The sequence below is a fragment of the Gambusia affinis genome, linkage group LG06 (genome assembly GCF_019740435.1).
Source record: "Gambusia affinis linkage group LG06, SWU_Gaff_1.0, whole genome shotgun sequence".
In the NCBI taxonomy this organism is placed as follows: Eukaryota; Metazoa; Chordata; class Actinopteri; order Cyprinodontiformes; family Poeciliidae; genus Gambusia; species Gambusia affinis.
Window position 1 is genome coordinate 19,118,862 of NC_057873.1, and position 20,484 is coordinate 19,139,345.

The 20,484-nt window shown below is 38.7% G+C and overlaps 3 protein-coding genes across 4 annotated transcripts in view; all 3 read left to right on the forward strand.

The window, feature by feature from the left end:
* vps53 (VPS53 subunit of GARP complex) overlaps positions 1–11,451 on the forward strand; it is a 38,595-nt gene extending 27,144 nt beyond the window's left edge. For both annotated transcript variants that reach the window (XM_044119688.1, XM_044119689.1), the window contains 2 exons: positions 9,220–9,324; positions 10,314–11,451. In XM_044119688.1, the coding sequence (XP_043975623.1) occupies positions 9,220–9,324; positions 10,314–10,484 (276 nt within the window). In that variant the 3' untranslated portion in view covers positions 10,485–11,451. The remainder of the gene's footprint in view (positions 1–9,219; positions 9,325–10,313) is intronic.
* Positions 11,452–12,031: 580 nt separating this feature from the next.
* Positions 12,032–15,381, forward strand: rflnb (refilin B). The gene is made up of 3 exons (XM_044120754.1): positions 12,032–12,622; positions 13,329–13,423; positions 13,804–15,381. The coding sequence occupies exons 1-3, from the start codon at positions 12,422–12,424 to the stop codon at positions 14,120–14,122; spliced, it is 615 nt and encodes a 204-aa protein (XP_043976689.1). The 5' UTR covers positions 12,032–12,421; the 3' UTR covers positions 14,123–15,381.
* Positions 15,382–16,441: 1,060 nt separating this feature from the next.
* Positions 16,442–19,703, forward strand: dus4l (dihydrouridine synthase 4-like (S. cerevisiae)). The gene is made up of 6 exons (XM_044118430.1): positions 16,442–16,796; positions 16,898–17,019; positions 17,147–17,264; positions 17,480–17,602; positions 19,050–19,276; positions 19,370–19,703. The coding sequence occupies exons 1-6, from the start codon at positions 16,705–16,707 to the stop codon at positions 19,633–19,635; spliced, it is 948 nt and encodes a 315-aa protein (XP_043974365.1). The 5' UTR covers positions 16,442–16,704; the 3' UTR covers positions 19,636–19,703.
* The last annotated feature ends 781 nt before the right edge of the window (positions 19,704–20,484 follow it).

Here is a 20,484-nt window from a genome sequence, read left to right on the forward strand (position 1 = left end):
TCCATCGATCGAGGTTCCACCATGGGAAGCAAGAACAGACCAAACAAACAGTTCTCCCATGAGTGTTTGTGGTCGAACCACTGAGCCAGCTTTAAATGTTTGCCTCGAGTTAGTCACTTGAGCAGATTATCCACTGCGAGTTTATTTTTGGCAGAATAGCCCTTTAATTGTGTCTTTATCCCCTCTCACAATAGCACTTTATGAGTATGTTTCCACAAAATAGCTTATCTCACATGTGGCGAGAAGCAAACAAGACTGGAGCTGCACTCGTTTAATGAACAAGCAACAGGCCAAGATCAGGCATATACCTTTAAAACCAGCGTGTGGTTGTTCCTGTGGAAAGGTGTGTGTGAGTGTCTGCTCGTGACAACACCCTCCTCCCACACATGCAGCGCACCGCATTGCAAATTGGGTGATGTTTCCAGCAAAGAGGGCAATCACAGGACAGACATTTTGCCTTTTCTCAGAATTACCTTATGAGGCTCTAGAGGACACCGGTATGTGGCGGCCACACACAAACCACGCCCTAATTAACCATCTCTGGGGTGTAGAGAAATGCACATGCTCCCTTGATTTTTACTGGACTCCCAGGAGGGCTTCTTTCCTTCCGCGGGTTGGTCTTTCTTTTGTGTTTACAGTGAGTCTGATCTGCTGTGATTGTGCTGCCTTAACCCCTTTTTCACTGTGAGAGCAGGAGATAAGTGAGCCTGTCTTAGATGAAGGCCTTGTGGCACATTCGCGTCGTCTCAGACAGTGACACAGACAAGCCCCTCTGTCACCATTTCATATTTGGTTTTGTGTCGCCGTCTGTTCTCTGTGGTCTCTTTAAGCTTTGACATGGTCCTCTAGAGGAATAGCCTAAATATATAGAAGTTATTTTCCATTCATCTCATCTGATTCAAATTTAACATATTTTCCCTTTTCAGGGTTGCATAAATTCATTCAAAGCGGCCCACTCCTTTTTTTTTTTTTTGATTTGATTGCCTGAAGGCCCAATTTAACTAGAATGGATCTATCCAGTTTCTGAAGAAGTCAGACGGAGATAAGGCTGCATACAGGCCTTAGATTGATTAAAGTGCATTACTCTGAAAGCAGGGGTAGAAATTCTCATTGTGAAGGCTTGACATTATGCACGAGAAGAGATATAAGCAGAAAATTGGTAGTGCCAAGTGTTCTATAGGAGTACATTTTTGCAACGGCAGATACCAAAAACAACCCAAGCGACGGAAAAGAGCAGAAATACAGCAATGCTGCATATGTAATCTGTTGAAATTGTTTCATGAGCGACAGTATATTGGATTAAAATAGTTTCCAGGTCTGGAAAAAGAAAACTGTAATATGTGTAATTCCAGAATTTTTCCCTCCTCTGTTTCTTGTTTCCTTCTTATTTAGAAATTTCTGCTAATAAGCTGTGGAGAAATGTTGGATTTTTACTCGTAGGACTGAGGAATTGTGAGCCTTCAAAAGAGTAGAATTTTCACATGAAAAATTAGTGGGTACCTTGAGCATTTTATCAAAGCTTAACCAAGATTAAAGGATGATTTCTCAGTATTGTGGCAGTCTCTCCGGAAACACTCAAGCAAAGATTTACTCTGACGATTTTTGGCTTTTGACGGAAAGGAAAGAGAAGCTTTTGGCCTGTGGCCAGCATTTCAGCCATTGACTTTGTGTAACATTGATGTTCCTCCTAGGTAATTGCTTCCACCTTGGGCTCAGACTCCTCAAAGACAAACCTATTGTAAGAAGGTCAACACAGGAATTTCTCTGCCTTTCACTCAATGATAGTTTCAAATTGCACTTCAGGATGCCATGGACTCGAATTAAATGTGGTTTACCCTTACAGTAAAGCTACAGTATAGCGTGAGAGTTGCAGGAGCTTCACAAGTGTTTAATGTTTGTTGTGAGATAGTCACAGCTGCCAGCTCCACGTTTATTTCATTTCAGACCAGCCAGTGCTTCATGCTGAAGCTGTATTGTTTTAAGTTGTATTTTATACCCTTGAGAGCATATGTAAATAATCCAGGGAGGTAAATTAGATTTACAAAAGTCTTGATCCCTTTGGTATGATATTCAAATCAGCTTTTCTAAGCATTAGCATTTCTTCACTATTGCATAAGGATGATCTGTTTTCATTTGGGAAATATCCGTTGCTACATGCTCTGAACTGTACTCTTTCTAATCTATTGCTTTGTTTCCCTGAATGTTTGTGCTTGGTGCAGCAAGACTGCTTGAGCTTAATGGATTGAAAACAAAGTTATAGAAAAGAGAACGTTTGTCATTAATGTCATGAGAAGCAACCGCATACATCCTTGCTGCTTTAGTTGGATTTAAGTAAAATTAAGGAAAAGTAGAAGTCAGGTACTGCAAATAAAATGCAATTAATTTATTGATATCCAGCGATGTTCACTACGGTTTTCAAGGTTTGCAAGTGTGGAGTATACAGGTTTTTGTAAGCACAACGCCAAGAAGGAATAGAAGCAATTGTTTGTGGCCATCAACCTAGGAAGGGTCATAAGGACATTTCCACATAATTTGAAGTTCATTTTACAGTGAGAATGATTATTCACTTGTGTAAAACATTTAAGACAGTTTTTCCAGGAGTGAACATCTCGGCGAAATCATCACAAGGTTAGATTGTGCAACACTCAGAAATTGCAAAACAAAAAACTTAGATCTCCATCTCAGACTCTGCAGGCTTTTATTTGCATGTTAAAAGATTCAGAACAGCACAATAAACAAATGCAAAAAAAACAAATAAGTAATTTTTTAAAAATACCAAATATTCCACCAAACAACAATGCATAGCCACCGGTCACTAGTCTGGGTGCTGCTGGATTAATAGCAAGTTTTCAATCGGCCATGTCTTTATGAGTCCTGATCTTTAGTGTCATAGAACAGGTGGAACAAACCTTGGATGTGAGTCACCTGAAATGTCTTTGTCTCAAGATTTTAAGAGGCACGATAGGGAAAAAGACTAATGTTTCAGGCCAGTTGAGGCATATGGGTCTATTGAAAAAACTTAAACTGACCAATGTCCTTTGGACAGATGAAACTAAAGTTCAGTTGTACAGCCAGAAAACAACTGCTTCGTTTGAAGAACACCAAACAGCATATTGGCACACACACCTCATACCACATAGGAAGCATGGTGGTGGAGAAGCAATGATTTGGGCTTCTGTTGTACTTACTGGGCATTGGCATGTGGAATTCATTGAATGCACTTCAAACCCCACTGTATACCAAAGTATTTCAGAGTTAAACATGAGGCCATCTGTCCAACATCTAAAGCTTTGCAGGAATTAAGTTACCAACAGGACTGGGGTCACAAGCACAGCAAAAAAATCTCAATCAGGGTGGCTGACAAAGAGAAGACTAAGCTGTAAAAAATAAAGAATGTCCTGACAAATGCTACAAAAGAATCTGTGTGTAATGTCGTGGAAAAAAATTATATTTCCAAGCACTGTTCAGGTGAAATCACTCAATCAGGTTTATTCATATATTGTGCACAATACAGAGAGCTTGTAGGACAATCAGTAATGAAGCAGGTCTGGATGAAAAGCTTGCTAAGCTCTCCCAGGCAGAGACAACACATGAGTTTTATACCAACGATAAAGAATTAAACAAAGGGAGAGATAGTCTGGTTCTGACGCAGTAGTGGAAAAACAACTTCTAACCTTCTACATGAAACCCAAATAATTCTTTTGGTGATAGTTCATAAGCATATCATATGACATGACCAGCAAATGTGACCTTATAGTAATTTTTCCATGACATTTCCCCCCTTTTGATTATAAATAAATATGAAAATATTTAATATTAATCAACACATTTCCCTCCTCAGTCATAACACAACACTATCCTGGAAGATGTAACAAAAGGAACATATCATAAGATCTGAAAAACCTACCGGCAGCAACCTTGTCTACTCCATAACAATATTTTCTCTGAGTTGGGTAGGAAAACTTATCTTGCAACCCCTCCTTGCCAGGGAGGCGGCCCTGTATATGTTCTGTCCAGGAAAAGTGAGGAGGTATCATACCAATGATTAAAGACATAAAAATCCAAGAAACAATAAAATAAAAACATAATACAAAACTAATTAAGGAGGAGAAAAAAAACAAACATTAAAACATTTACAAAGAAAACAAACAACAACAACAAGAAATATTAGAAATAACCAACACAAATGTCTGTAACTGGAACAATGAGTAATGAACGTCCTTGTTTTTCTTCTTTCTCTCTCAGGATCTTTACTAAATATTTATTTCAGTCTTCACTCCCCACTTCGGCCACTCGCCAGTGGACCAGCAATAGTTCTTTGGTTGGGGAGCCTTTTGACGTACAAAAGCAACCAATGGTTGTTGTTATTTTCCATCTTTTCCATATTCCCTCATTCCGTTTCTTTCCTCTTCTGGAATGTTGGGTGTCAGAGGTTACTAGCACTTAACACCAATCTGTTGTTGTTTCAGATTTAGAGTTGTGACGTAGTCACATTACAGACAGGTAGTCCTTCACAGTGGTTGGTGTGGATTCAGGTTGTTCCTTCCTGGACTTCAGCAGGTGTGTTGGTCACCAGTTACACCTGGAAAATCCTCTGGAACGGCCTCTGCCAGCATTTGGAGTTCCAGTCCTTCCTCTGAAAATCCTTCATCACAACCCGTCAACTGGTCTGATGGCTGCAGCACTTTGGCAGGAAATGGAAGGAAGGTTTTCACTGTCTGTGAGGCTCGACAAAGCATAGTGGACAAGTTTTAGCAATAAGACAACATAATAAGAATCTTGGAATCAGTGAGAATAATAGCACACAAGCAATTAGTTTTCATGCATCAGTTAGTGCTACTAGCACAGACGTTTTAGCAGGAAAATGTTTGAACATGGAGCCAAACATAGGTGATTTATGCAAAACAGCAAACAAGGTTAGATCAGTAGCATGGTCACATTATGCAGAACCATCAACAAACTGCATCAAGTCAGGTTTAGTCAGATGATTTCAGTTAGTGAAGATCAAGGTAGAAATTTAGGATCATATCAACCAATTGATCAAGTTTTTGCTGAAGCGCTTCATTAATTATTTAAATTATTTAGTTTTTTTCATAACTAGTAGTTCCAGGACAACAAAATCCTTTTAACCTCTAAGTTCAAATTTATCACAGCTGTATTTTATAGAAACTTTCCTTTGTTCAATTTAAATGCAACCATAGATTATATGGTATACCAAAACATTATAAACACAGCAGTAGCAAGGTTTTGTAATTCTTAACACAAAAGGAAAAAAAAATTAGTAATATTTTATGTAATACAGCATAGAATTTCAAAAAGAAAGGAAAGTCAAGGGACACCAGTATTTTATATAGGACCACTTTGTAATTCTCATTGATAACATTATATTTACTATCTGTGTCTGCAACAGTTCAGCTTTTAAATGATTTATTTATTTTAAAACTTTTCTTTCAGAACCATAGCTTTGGTTAAAATGTTCTCCAACATCTTATTTGTTATATTTCAATGGCATAATTTTATTACAGAAGCACAGTTATTACAGTTTCCCTTCACAGTTTCTCAATCTATGGCTCATGGACCCGTAAAGGACCTTTAATACAGGTTCTTCTGTTCAGGACTCAGAGATAACAGGGGCACAAAACTCTTTTGAAGACATTCTTTCTCACTAATTTCTAAATGTGTACAGGGTTAGTAGCAAGCAGTCTTCGTTGCAGTGGCTGTATGTGTGTGTATAACTTATCTTAAATGTCTTTTATTTTTCTTTTCGCTCCCTTTCCACTCCTGCTGCTGGCATCGCTGCAGCGAAATCCTCCCCCGTCTCTCTCTCCTCCGGCTTCCTGTCTGTCCAACTGGTTCTCGTGTTGGCTCTTTGGGTTGTCCAAATCGTCCCTCAGTCAATGTCCATGTTGTCCAAAGATGAAAAAGGCATCAAACAGTTATTCGTCTTCTTCTGTCACAGCTCAGAAGCATGTTTATCTTTTCTTTCTCCACACTGATTCAGACCAGTGGAGGATTTTAAAGCTCAGTTGCACTCAATTTTCAGTCTGAATGTCCAGCAGGAGACCTGACAGTCGTCCCCTGAATGTGATGGAGGTCTTCTTTGTCTTCTTCATCTTCTTGATTCTCTTGGTCACTTTCATCAGTTGGTTTTGTAGAAGGGACAGCATCCGGTCCATGGGAGGACAGGTTTGAGGAGTTGAGGTCAGAGGTCAGATGCACTGCAGTGAGGCTCAGACAGAGAGAAAGAGAAGCAAGTAGAAGTTGATTAGGGCTTGTTTTGTTACCTTCCTTGTTTTTTCTATACATACAGTATGTATTTATGAATCATATTTTAACCTTTTGCATGGTCATATAGTTTTAGTCATTTAATCTCCATCCAGTATGCCTTTAGTAAGAAAGGGTCCCTTATAAATAAGTTTATTGATTGATACTTTTAAGAAATAAAATCATTTTTGTTCAAAGAGAGAAAAAATCAAACGAAACAAATTTTGTTTTAAATATGAAGGCCAGTAATTTATCCACTAAATATTTATGTTCAGCATTTTCTTTCCTTATTTGTTTTTCTCTGCTTCTAATTGACTTTGCAGGGAAAATTCCACATTTAAAATCATTCCACATTCATTCACACCAAGCACACTCTCTGTTTTTATATTTCATTATCAAACAGTCAAACAATTCACCCTGAGAGAAGATTGCATTCTGGAACCACGTAGACTCATTCTTCTTGAATTGGGTGGGATATCCTCTTTAGACTGCAAACGTCTTCGCAGAATCCAACAAATCAGCTTTGTGGTCGCTCTGCCTCTTACTCCTTTAAGAGGGGCCTTTATTTCCGATAAAGGTCTTTAGGATTCTCTAAAGGTTTAGTTCCCCTAATTTAAAAAAACTAAAACTGAAGAAAATACCTGCCTTATTCACCGATAAGGGCTTTAACTAGGACCTTCAGCCTAGAAACTAGTGGTTCCCTTTATCATTGCCTCGGTCTAAAAACCGGCTGTCGAGGGGACATTCACCCCACACTTATGTTTTTATTATTTTTGTTTGTTTTATTATTTTTTTTATTATTATTTTATTTTTAATTTTTTATTATTATTTTTATATTTTTCTTTTCTTTTCTTTTCTTTTATTTATTCTCCCGTGGGACTTTAACCCAACGTCTTTTTTTTTTCTTAACATGCCAATCTCTATTCCCCAGGGTGAAAGGTTCTTCGGATCCTTCACTATTTTAGATTTTATAATTTAGAATTTGTAAAATTAATTTGTTATCCTGAGTGAGTATCCCACCTGATAACAGTGGTTTTGAGTTCGTTGATCCCAGCGCTGGATCCGTGGAGCCGACCAACAGCCCTCTTCTCTCTTAAATCCTAATCGAGGTTTGAGGCTGGTGTTTAGTCCAGGTTGGCGCCTTAACGCTGTTCGTCGACGTCCTCGGATGTCCAGTCGAGGGATCCGGGTCACGGCACCAAATTGTCGTGGAAAAAATTATATTTCCAAGCACTGTTCAGGTGAAATCACTCAATCAGGTTTATTCATATATTGTGCACAATACAGAGAGCTTGTAGGACAATCAGTAATGAAGCAGGTCTGGATGAAAAGCTTGCTAAGCTCTCCCAGGCAGAGACAACACATGAGTTTTATACCAACGATAAAGAATTAAACAAAGGGAGAGATAGTCTGGTTCTGACGCAGTAGTGGAAAAACAACTTCTAACCTTCTACATGAAACCCAAATAATTCTTTTGGTGATAGTTCATAAGCATATCATATGACATGACCAGCAAATGTGACCTTATAGTAATTTTTCCATGACAGTAACTAGGATTCTGATTCTGTGTGGGTTTGCCACTGTTGGATCACGGAAAGATTTGCGAAAGGGTTTACCAGACACATATTTACAGCAACCCCAGGGATCAATGGAGCCTTGAATCCCCACCTGTAAAATGCCACTGAAAATGTCACTAAAACAGAAGACCGCAGAAAGATAAAGGTTTGCCACAAATACGAGTCGCAGTAATAGAAAAAATAAAACTTGAAAACCTCAGAGATGAGCAACAGTAGTAAGCTGTTACTTACTGATTAAGACAAATCGAGTGCAAAGATATGCAAGCGGCAACATACAATGTAAAGCTCCTGTCATTAAAGAAGCAAAAGCACTACAGAAAGTCGAGTAAAGATCCTGTCTCCTAATAGTAGCTGTCAGATTCTTTGCTTTGAGCGTTAAAAAATGAATCTGTTTGGGCTCGCTGTGTTGTGAGCCAGAGCTCAGTTATGTTCAAAGAACATAAGACTCTCTCTGTCTGTCTGAGATGGCCTCTCCTGGCCTGCACAATGCCTGTGAGACGTGGCTGTTTTCCACACTCTCTCAGCCCAGCCCACCATTGCTCCAGCTTTCTTCTCTTCTTCTGAAGTTTTCTTTCTGAGGAGCATTTCAAAGGCAGCCCCATCCCCACCCCTGTCCGGGCTGAATTTTTCTCCCATTTCTCGCTCTAACGTTTAATGCTCTTTTTTCATTCCTAACTCTTCCAATTTCTTTCCCTTTTTTATGTTCGCGGTCCCCGTCGGCCTTTCTCTTGGCCCGGTTCCAGGACAGTTGCAAAGTAAATCACTCAGTTAGCAGGTCCCATAAGAAAACAGAGAATTCCAGGGAATCCTGAGCCTCTCCTGCCTGCTCTTCCCTCCATTTCTGTCCTGCTGTGATTCCTGTACGCTCCATGTGCAGCTCATAGATTTTAATTTGTGTAAATGGTGCAAAGCCTGCATTCACAAATAGCATGTTGTAGTTGGAATACTGAGGGAAGGATTTTGTGAGCAGGTTGTTCTGTACATGCTGTCAGTCACGCTTTATTCTTAAAAAAAAAAAAACATTGTTGTCCTCATTTTGCACTTTCAAAAAAAATTTTTGTGTCTGTTTATAACCCATATCAATTTTTATTTTGAAAAGATTTCTCGTGAAACTATTTCCTATCCACTCATGAATGATGCAACTGGTTTGCAAACGGTGAAAATGTAAGCGGTACGAAGAATAAATAAAACCAGAATTCTGACTTCACATGCAGCTTCTTTGACTTTGTTAAATCAAGTGGTCCTGTATGTGGATCATTGAGGCCCCACGTGGGATTGCTCACAGACCTCTTGTGAGGTCTTATGGTGGTTAATTGGAAAGTAGCAGTGAACAAGTATAAAGGTTAAAAACTACAATAAACTGTAAATGTTTCCACAGGTGGTGATGGCCCCACACGAACCACCAGTGGTGTTTGTTGATAACTACATCAAACTTTTGGCTGATGGGAACCCAGAGACCTTCCAAAAGATTTTGGATATGAAGGCAAGTTGGTTGGTTCTACCCCTGTTTTAAATAAATTGTTGTTTATTGTCCTAGCTTGTGATAATTTGTTCCAGTGAACTGAAAGGAGGTCTAAAATGACTAGTTGTAATTTAAATCAGCCTTTAGTTAAAAGCAGTCTTTTGGTCTTTGATCAACAGTGAGAACAATATAACGTTTCTTTTCGCAATTTTTTTTTTTTACGTATATTATGGATTTATTTTATTTGAAATGAAAATCTGACTAGAGGATTTTAATAAGTGCCTTAACAACCCAATCTTATTATTTATTGTTGGACAACATTCTTGGCATTATTCTGTTGCAGCAACAAGTTGTGTAAGTTCATCTTCCATCACACATTTTACAGGAGCTTTTGAGACGTTATTATATCCAGCTTTCATAGTGTGATGTGTTCAAGTCCTGTACAATTCTTGAAATTTCACTTAACATAGGTACAACAAGTCGAAAGTAATTGGTTAATTAGTTGGGCCATGTGCTCCGGTGCAGCCTGCAGTCGGCTGCATAACAGTGGAAGCAGTAATTTTTCAAAAAAAATTTTTACAAGCCACTGACATGTCTTGTTGGCATTTTAGCCCGCTGACCAGCAGTGTGCAGCAGCAGGTGGAAGGGTTACTCTTTGCTCCACACAGATCTGGTCACTCTTTCTGGAGTCTCAATAAAGGGACTTTAAACTATACCAATAGCCTGACAGACAGTTTTAGAGGTTATAACATCTTGCTGTACCTTGATTCACTTAAGAGTTTTTAAGTTCACCTATTCTCCCCTCCATTGCTGTTTAAACCTATGTACGCTTTTCTTTTCTTTTTCTTTTCTTTTTTTTTCTTATAAATTAACCCAATCTGGTAGCGTAAGAGAAATTCTTGAAATTGGAACTGATATTGAATGCTGGACCCACACCCTCAAGCATGTTCTGTAATTGTTTCCTTTTTATAATCACTGTGTTTTTGGTGCGGGTTTGTGTGGGTGTGCAGGGTCTGAAGCGCAGCGAACAAAGCAGCATGCTGGAGCTCTTCAGGCAGAGGTTACCCACTCCACCCTCGGGATCTGACAGCGGCCCATCCCTGTCCTTCAGTGCCCCCACCCCAGAGCAAGAGTCGTCTCGTATCCGCAAGCTGGAGAAGCTCATCAAAAAGAGACTGTGAAGAGACTCAGATCTTGATCCTAACAGGCGCTGCCGGCGCCTTCAGGTGTTTTGCAGTAACGCATCTCAAAGACTTCATTAGACTCGATTCAGTTAGAGAGGAGAGCTACAAAAAGAGGAAAAACTTGACTAAACTTTCTAAGTGATGGTCTCACACAACCCATCCGATGCTTGGTTATGAAGAAACTTCCTCAACGGTTTGTTGCTGTTGCACACGTCCTGTATTTCTGTAAATTTCCACCGTTGTTTCTGTGACACTAACGTCAATGATCTCAGATTGCCTAAAGTACTATTGCTGATTAAATTCTGCTCAGAGTGTCTCCTGCTGCTCCTTAATGTACCTAATCATGGATGATCCTAAGATGTTAATTAAATTTACTGTTTCTGAATATTAAGAAGAGGATGGTGTATATTTGTAAGAACTGCTCAAGCATGAAGAAGAGTGGATTGAAATATTATTTGTGTCATCTTTAAAGGGGACTTTTCTCTCGGGTGTTGATGTTGTTGAAAGAGCAGTGGCCTGTAATCATCACATACGTCTGACAGATCTGCTGTTTCAGTGAGCAGACGATCACGACGATCACATGCAATGTCTTGCAAATTTATTCGTAGCCTTTCAACTTATTCATATTCTGTCACCCTTCCTGTTTCAAACTCATATTTAAGTTATTTCGATCAACATAAAGTAGTACGTGACTGTGATGTGGAAGGAAAATATTAATGCTTTTCATAATTGAAAGTCTGAAAATTGTGCCGTGCGTTTGTTTGCAGCCTACTCTGATACCCCTGGATAAAATCTATTGCAATCAGTTTCTTAATGGTGTCCAGGCGTGCGTGTTTTAATTTATATAAATAGCTATTGCTGGAAGGTTTGTTAAAGAATATTGACAGGAAAGGGGATGCAAATGATTGTATGAATTTTCAGTTTTTTTTCTATGCGAATAAAACATATTACTTCCACTTCTTAATTACGCACTACTTTTGTCGGTTTATGGATTTCCAATAACATACACAGAACACAGAAGTTACTGTAGTGATTGTAACCTGAAAAATGCCAACATTTGACATGAGTGCATATTGCAATGCACATGTGATTAAGTGCAGGTAATCATTTCTTTAAGTAACAATTCAATATTTAGAAATTAGGTTTCACACGTCTGATCAGTTATCAGATGATACACATGATGCATTATATTGTCCGACAATATAATGCATCATGTGTAAGAGTCTGCAATACAAAGAACTATTCATTTACTGCAACTATTTATTTTAATTCAAAGTCTTCCAGGTTCACTATGCCCCTTACCAATCTTGGTTTCGTACAATCTAAAACACCAAGATTATTAAAACATTTCCATTGATTCCCCTCACTCCCTCCTTTATGCTCAAACTAAGTGAGTTTGTGTTGTTTTACTTGCACGCTGTGCACAATACCAGGAAAGCATATCAACCTAAGCTTAATAAGGTCCAATTTCAATGTAGGTCTGGAAAAATTCCCAAATCCTGGCCTGGCCTCTTCTTGCCAATTATCTTCCAACCAATCAGCGCTTGTAAAGGCGTTTCCTTTCCTGTGTTTGTGGTTGTGGAAGCCCCCCTTCGAGGGGCCTGAAGTTTGAAGAGCAGCCGCGGGTGGCTGGTCTAACGCAGTCTCTTTGATTCCTGCGCAGATGCAAATGAACGTCCCAACTGTAACTTGAAGTTTGCCGTGAGGCTAGGGGAGTCTGGTGAGCTTTACTATTAAAGTGAAGGAAGTTGAAAGACGGTGGAGCGGTTCGGAGATTGAGTCCAACCCCCCCTCAGGTTAATGATATTTCCAGCCTGCAGTCCTGCGTTCAGAACGGGAAGAAGTTTTTTGCGGTAACACGAGGGACGCGAAATCTGGAAGAGTTTCTCTGTCAAAGGCGGCGTCTGCTGGATTTTTGCAACTTAAGACCAGAAATGGTTGGTAGCTTGGACTTGCCAAATGTAATCGACGGAGATCCTCTGGATATGAGCTGCACCAGGACTGATAGAGGACTCGATAGCCCGGACTCTGGTTTACCCCCGAGTCCGAGCCCAAGCGCCTGGCTGCAGCCTGTGGGTGCAGAGAAAGCCGGTGGTGTGAACCTGGTGTCTGAGGAAGAAGGAAGGGCCTCTCTGGTATGTAATATCTTCCGTGCTTTACAATATGCCTGATGTTATAAACTCAAGAGTTCAGATGTTTCGTGCTCTTTAACTTTATTTTTAATTAATTTTTGATAATAGTCTAACCTTTAAGTCGGGTCACAGGGGATGTTTTTGTTTTGTTTTCCTGATCAAGTGTTTTATGTATATCTTTTAACCAGTAGGACATACTGATAATATTGGCACCATATTTGACTCGGTGGTGATTTTTAATACGGGCATTATGGCTCACCCCCAGAGCGGCACAATCTTTAGGATGGCTGGAGAACTCCACCAAGATAAGATGTAGCTCTCTGAGTTGCCTATTCCTTTTTTGCATGCCAAATTTGTGGGCAGGTGACTAGCGTTATAATGGAAGTTGCTATTTAGTTTGTGGCCAAAGATTCTGAGCTAAATTAAAAGGGCTGTTTTTTGCACTTTTAAAAAAATAAAATTTTAGGAGTCAAGGCTGTATTTGATTAAATGTAATGTAGTCTAAAATACTTGGGCTAGTGAAGTTGAGACTTTATTATTTTACATTCTAGATAAATGCATGCTGCCATTTTTCTCAAATATGCTTCCAACTGCCTTTCTACAAAAAAATCATGCAAAACTTTATTGATGCACATGCCTCAGGCTGATATTTATGCATGTGGTGGATTTATAAAAAATTTTATTTATTTATTTTTATTTTATTTTTCAGATCTCAGCTTCAACAAGTGGAAATCTCCCACAACTACAGCCTCTATCATTTGGAGAAGGCATAGCCCTTGATTTGTTACCATCAAAAGAACTGAGGTAGGTTGACCTTATCAGAGCAAGACACAATCGGTATATATGCTGTCTAGGGCCTAATGCTGCCCTGTGGAGTGCTCTGAAAAGTACTTAAAATTTTACTGTTTTTTTGGTGAGAAAATGTATTAGTTATAATAAAGGTTAAATGATTAATAAAATAACATTTTCATTAAAAAAAAATTAGAAACTACAGTTGTTTTATGCCTCTTAAATTGGACTTTGTTCTTAATTTAGCTCTGATTAGCTGCTGGCCTCTAGGGGAAAATCTAAATCCATTCATACTTTATATAAACTCTGGATAACTGCTTGTGACCTTTTGGTGAAACACAAGTTCGCTACGGTTCAGTAGTTGATTGAAATCTCATGCTTTATCTCATTTCCAGATACACGTCGTTTGTGAACTATGATTCAGACCGTCACTTCATCCAAAATGTGGCCCTCCTGCCGAGGGCCCAGGGTCTCCAACACTGCCAGCAAACAATTGTGGCTTTACCGCACAGTACGTGGCGTCACTACAAGACCCAGCTGGACTTCCAGCCCCGCCATCGACCCAACCGCTACAAGAGCACCACAATCATCTACCCCAAGAAAACTAGCACAGTCTACATAACAGAGTTGAACTACGACTCCCATCGACTGTCCAGGCGGTTCTTGTCCAGCGTGGAGCTGGAGGTGACTGGGAGCAAGAGGCTGCTTCAGTGAAGGAAGAGGAGATGATGTGTCCTGATGTGCCCACTTATGTTGCACTGAAAGTCATTTCAAGCTTGCTTGTTTTTTATTGTTGTTTTTTTTTGGGGTTTTTTCTTTTTTGCTTCTCATCACGAACAGAGACATCTATAGACTTGGTAATCTTTTCTCTGCCCTATTGTTTTGTTTATAGCCCAACTGAGTGGTGGTTTCTGGGCTGGAGGTCATCACAGTTAAACAAGCTAGGTCCTCCTCTTTGGGCCTTTTAAAATGCATCACTGAAACCCGAACATCTACCAAATGCTCTTATTGTTGTAGTTTTTTATCAGATGTTTTTGTGCTCCTGCTTGATCAGAGAATGGAGCTTATTTCTGGGATTAGGTGGATGCTTTTGCTTTGAAGCTTAATGTTGATGCTAGCCACCAACCTGTTGTGGTGTTTGTGTATCATTCTTGTAGTCTCTATCCAAAACTGTGGATAGGATGGATCTGCTCTGGTACAGCAAAGATGAGAATTGATTTTTACAAAGTTGACCTTTTATGTATTTATGGCCCAGTAGGTTTATTGAAAGTACTATTAAGTGCTCCTTTATTTGTGAAGATTTTTTTTTTTTTTATCTGGGGACTCATCTTGCACCAAGATGAGAGGTTTCCATTAGCACACCTGCTATCATCTGATCAAGCACTCAAAGTTTTTTAATTTCTTTAAAGATTTATTACCTTTTTAAAGATGCAACAGGGCTTTTAATTGGCCTATGTGTTAATCTAATTAGTTTTGACATGAGAGGGCTGTTGAACAGGTTGCCTTGGACTTGATGGGTAATAGATGAGATCCACATTGTGTGTAGGTGAAATCCTTTTCCTAGACTTGCAGGTTCTTGATCTTTTTTATTTGCAGAGTATTTTCAATGTACATGGCGTAGTGCAGCTCTCTTCCATCCCTTTTTATAAACATTAATCTGCACATCCAATTCATGTTATGTAAATGCTATGAAGATGTATGTTTCCAGTGTATAAATTTAGATTAACCAGGTAGCACAAATGGCACCCTATTTAGGTATTCAGTAATGATGGCATAAATCACTGGCTTACTACATTACATTACTAATTGTGGTGTGACTTTTTTTTAAACTATTTTTATTTATTCCGAGTGAGTTTTTAAAAATTAATTGACATGCTCTTTCCACTGTTATTCATTTTATTTTGAAATGCCTTCTGTGCCTTATTCATTTCCATCACTTGGTTGATGTCTGAATAAAATAAACACTTATTCAATATTTGAAATTTTGTCTTTTATTTTGAACACAGTTTGATTATTCTTAGATATTATACGTTGTCTGCATATCAGTTTTAACTGATAAACCTTGTTTAAACTTTTCTAGTACAAACTTTGGGTAAGATGCTACCAAATAAAAAAGGTTCTTGATGTGATATGCTAAGGGTGGGTGTGCTCCTAAAATGCACAAACACCATGATTACAATATTTTTCAGCCATAAATCCTGCATAAAATAAAAATTATTAAAAAAATTAAATTTATGTTTCTTCTTTTTGAGAAGGGGTAATTTGCTCTGATAACGTTTGTTTCTTTGGGTTCATTCTTTTCAGTCTTGTGCTACTGCAGTGCCCTCTTGTGGATTTAGCGTGAAGGTACAATGTAAGGGAATTTTCCAGCCAGGTCTGTTCTTGTGTTTTTGTTACTTGTATAATGTGTGTTTATAAGTGTGTATCTATTTATAGCATTCATGTACCAGAAGTACATCATTGCTTTTGTACGCACTATTACCTCATGATTTTCAGATCATTTCATTTGTTATTATTTAGTACATGCTGAACTACTCCGGACTCAGTTGAAACGTTTTTAAGCACGTATTGATTTTGCCTGTTCACCTTCGGTTGTTTCCCTTTCAGTAGGGAAAAAGGTTTCGCATAATCCATGCCCTCCTGCAATTTAAAAATGCGATCGTCTTTGTACAGGGTGCTGAAATTCTATTTATTTATTCAAAGATTAATTGACTTGAAAATTTAAATTGACATTACATCGTCTACTTTTATGTTTTTATTTTTTTCCCCCAAATGTTCCAACTTACGGTTTAGTCTTCACGTTTCCTAACATTAGCCAACTTTTGGGGGGAATTCTGATTTTTCCCTAGGGACCCTGAAGCCAGCATGACGTCGAAATAAAACCGGAATAAAAACGTTCATGTTTTTTATTTTTATTTTAATCTTTCTACTATCATTTGCTACTTTGGGAGTCGTTCTAATACCGATAAGAGTAAAAAAAATAATAAATTTTTAAAAATGAAGAAGCTGACGCTGTGTTGTGTGACGTTTCGGTTCAGAGGTCTAAACACACGCCTACGTTTCATGCCAGGCAGCGTGCGCGCGGCTCCTCAGTTGTTTCCACTTTCCACACACACAGGGGGATTTGTTTTCCCACCATCGGCCGTCTAAGAGAGGATTTTCGTGCTGAATACCAGCCTTCACTTTATTACGAAAACAATGAGATAGATGTCAGGTTGTAGTGTTGGTTTTTCAGTCAATGTACTATTCTTGAGACCCGGATAGTTAGCGTGTGGCTAACAAGTTATACATGAAGAATGAAGACAGGCAGCGTTAACAGCAGCATCATGGACATGTTTGAACAGGGGAAAGTCTTGAAGATATGCGCCCCTATGGTTCGATATTCAAAGTAAGATTTTTTTCTGTAGCTAGCATTGCAATAGATAACTCAGTTTGATCTCCAAAGGTTGTCATTTGTGGTGTCTGTTGCTGCTAATATGTTTCTCACAGGTTGGCGTTCAGGTCTCTAGTCAGAAAGTACAACTGTGACATCTGCTTTACCCCAATGATAGTTGCAACTGACTTTTTACGATCTGTCAAAGCCAGAGACAGCGAGTTTACCACCAATGAACGTGAGTTCTGTCACTCCAAATATCACTCGTTACCTCTGTAATAGCAGTGCGCAAATAATTAAGAGAAATTGATAAGTTGATTATGTTTGGTGATGGGTTGAGTAGAAATACTAACTTTTTTCCTCAGGTGATCGACCCCTCATAGTGCAGTTTGCTGCCCATGATGCCCAGACCCTGGCTGATGCAGCTTGCGTGGTGGCACCTTTCTCAGATGGAGTTGACCTCAACTGTGGCTGTCCGCAGAGGTGCTGCTTATGGGGGCATAAGCCCTAAGCCAGTGTATCTTTTACTTCTGTTTTATTTCTATCATTTTATGTGATTGATATCTACTGAACACAAATGTTTACCTGTACTGATTCGTATTTTAGGGACAATTATGCATGATTGTGTTCAACTCCATGCCCTCTGAGCACATGTCTAAACCTAGCAAATTAGTTGATTAGTTTATCTGTGTTTTCAGGTGGGCTATGTCATCTGGTTATGGTGCATGCCTCATTAACAAGCCTGAGCTTGTTAAAGACATGGTGAGACATGTCAGAAACCAGGTGGACAATCCAAACTACACAGCATCCATCAAGATCAGGTAAGCCCTGTAGCATTTGGATAATTCATTCATCTTGTATTCTTTACAGGGCCCTGTAAAAGTATTCATACCCCTACAATCACAAACCTTAATTCATTTTCTTGGGATTATATGTGATAAACCAACAGAAAGTAGTGCATCAGTCTAAACCAGAAGAGAAATGATATGTGGTCTTCAAAGTTTTATTTATTCATTTTTACAAATTGTAACTGAAACATGCGGCATGCATTTCTAGTCTGTCTCCTTTGTCTTGTTACCCCTAATTCAAATCCAGTGCAACAAATTACCTATATCACCCACCTAATTAGTAAATAATCTGTCTGTATTTAATGTAATCTCATGATAAATCCAACAGTTCTATAAAGGCCTCAGTTCTATAATAGCATCATGAAGACACACAAAACAGGTTGTGGAGAAAATTCTGGACACATTCATAGCAGAGTTATGTACGAAGACAAAATGAAAAACTTTAAGCTTTATTCAAAAATGGAAAGGAGGAGTGTAGTATAATCTATCCTATCAAGACATGGCCATTCATCTAAATGGACTGTCCTAAAAAAAAAGAAAGCTTTATCTGTACAAAAGTTGTCCAATTGTTAAAGCCGAAACACAGGTCTCCACCTAACTGATTAGTCACAGAGAAGCATAGCGAGGCCCTGGTAGTTCTCACAGCAGATGTCTATAGCTAAGGTGTTGATGGGACAGTTCAGGGCCGTGCAGAGACCTTTGGAGGGGCAGGAGCTCAAAGTTTTTTAAAAAAAGGGCACATTGAACAAGGGCACATTGAACTGTACAACAACATAGCAACAACCCATATTAATCAAGAATTTAATTGGACTATGTCATTACCATCATGCGGGGAGAATGCAAAGCAAATGTACGGTAGTATATTTTCCCCAACAGGTATAAAGTTGCTGTTTCTGCTGCTGACAGTCCTGGATGGCTGAGCTGATCTGAGACTGTAGCTGCTTAACAGACCATATGAGAGAAGGTTGCTGGTTATGAAATTATGAAATAAGCAAAGTTGTTGCCGTTTTACTAATTAAGCTCTAATAATATTTGTTTAACCTCTAGAACAACTTGGCTGCAGACTGATTTATAGATCGAAAAAGCTCACAGGGGTTAACTCTATATAATTGTTTGATGTTAGCACCTCTGAGATCTAGAATTGTAAGACTGGAATATCAAGGCAATGAAAACTCAGTAGCTGCTGGTAGGGGCCCTCCAGACATTCAGGGGCCTCAAGATTGATCTTTTCACAAATTGTCTGTTTCATAGCAAACTGTCATGACGTGGTGACAGCTTTAACAAATATGAAAAAGAAAACATTTTTTTGTTAAAGTTATATTCTGCATCTTGAACAAAATGCAACTAGATAGCACTAACTTTAATTCTAAGTAGCAGTTTGTTTTACAGTGGTGTTCTTAAGAAACTTCTGCATCCACAGGATCCACAAAGACTTGAGGAGGACGGTGGATCTGTGTCAGAAAGCTGAATCAGCTGGTGTGTCGTGGATTACGGTCCACGGTCGTACAGCGGAGGAACGCCACCAACCAGTTCATTATGACGCCATAAAGACTATCAAGGACAGTGTATCTGTTCCCGTCATTGCCAATGGAGACATAAAGTACCTTCGTGATGTGGAGTCTGCTCACCAGCTTACTGGTGTGGATGGTATGTTTGCTTGACCAGCCGTCAGACATTCATGAGTGCTGGCATGTTTTCTGTAGTTTCTAATGCTTTCCTTGTTTGGGGCGCACTGTACAGGTGTGATGGCCGCTCGGGGCTTGCTGGCCAACCCCGCCATGTTTGCAGGATATGAGGATACTCCGCTGCAGTGCATATGGGACTGGGTGGACCTTTCCATTGAGCAGGGCACTCCATTCACATGCTTCCATCATCATCTTATCTACATGCTGGAAAGGGTCAGCTCCCAGCCTGAGAGAAAGGTGTTCAATTCCCTGTCCAGTACCTCTTCTGTAATAGAGTACCTCCAGAACACATATGGGACAGTTCAAGATATTGAAACATGAGCATTAAGGAATATCATCACTTTACGTTGTATCTTTATTTTTATGGTGAATAAAATTTTAAAATTTTGTTTTTATTGTCATCTTTATTTAGGTATTTTTGTCATGCTTGTGTAAATGTTTTCTATTAATTATTATTTAATGGTGGTCTTTCAACCAGCACCCTACCCAACTCTGCAAGGACAAGCTTGCTAGATAATGGAAGGCCTTTCTTATTAACATTTATTCCAAAAAAACAGTTTTGTTTGTCTGTATCCAGTTTTATAGACATAAAAAAAAATTATTATTGAATTTGAAACTATGATCATGTGGCAAGTTAAGCAGAACAGTTAATGTAAAACTATTGCCGTTTGAATGCATTGAAACGTACACTAGTTTTATGTCTTTTAAAATAACGTTAAGTATTTCAAACATGAACACATGGAGTGTCCCAAACAAGCCTCAAACCGAACCAAAACATTTAAATTAAAATATGAATCCATCATCCAAAACCAAATACTGTCAATACTGTGGTGTAGTTTCACTCATGTTTATTCATTGTTCTATGATAAAAAGTATTCCTCGCTACAGAATGCACCCTTAAAGGCTTCAGAACAAATGTTAATATATATAAATGTATTATTTATTCTGCATGTCTGGCAATATTCAGGATCTGTACATGTGACTGCTTCCCGATTCAGCCGTCCGTATAATTTCACTACTTTGCTCTTTTGTCAAACGCATCTTCTTGGGTATCTAAAATATATATATATATATATATATATATATATATATATATATATATATATATATATATATATATATATATATATATATATGATAATATATATTTACATTCTCCTATGTATGGAA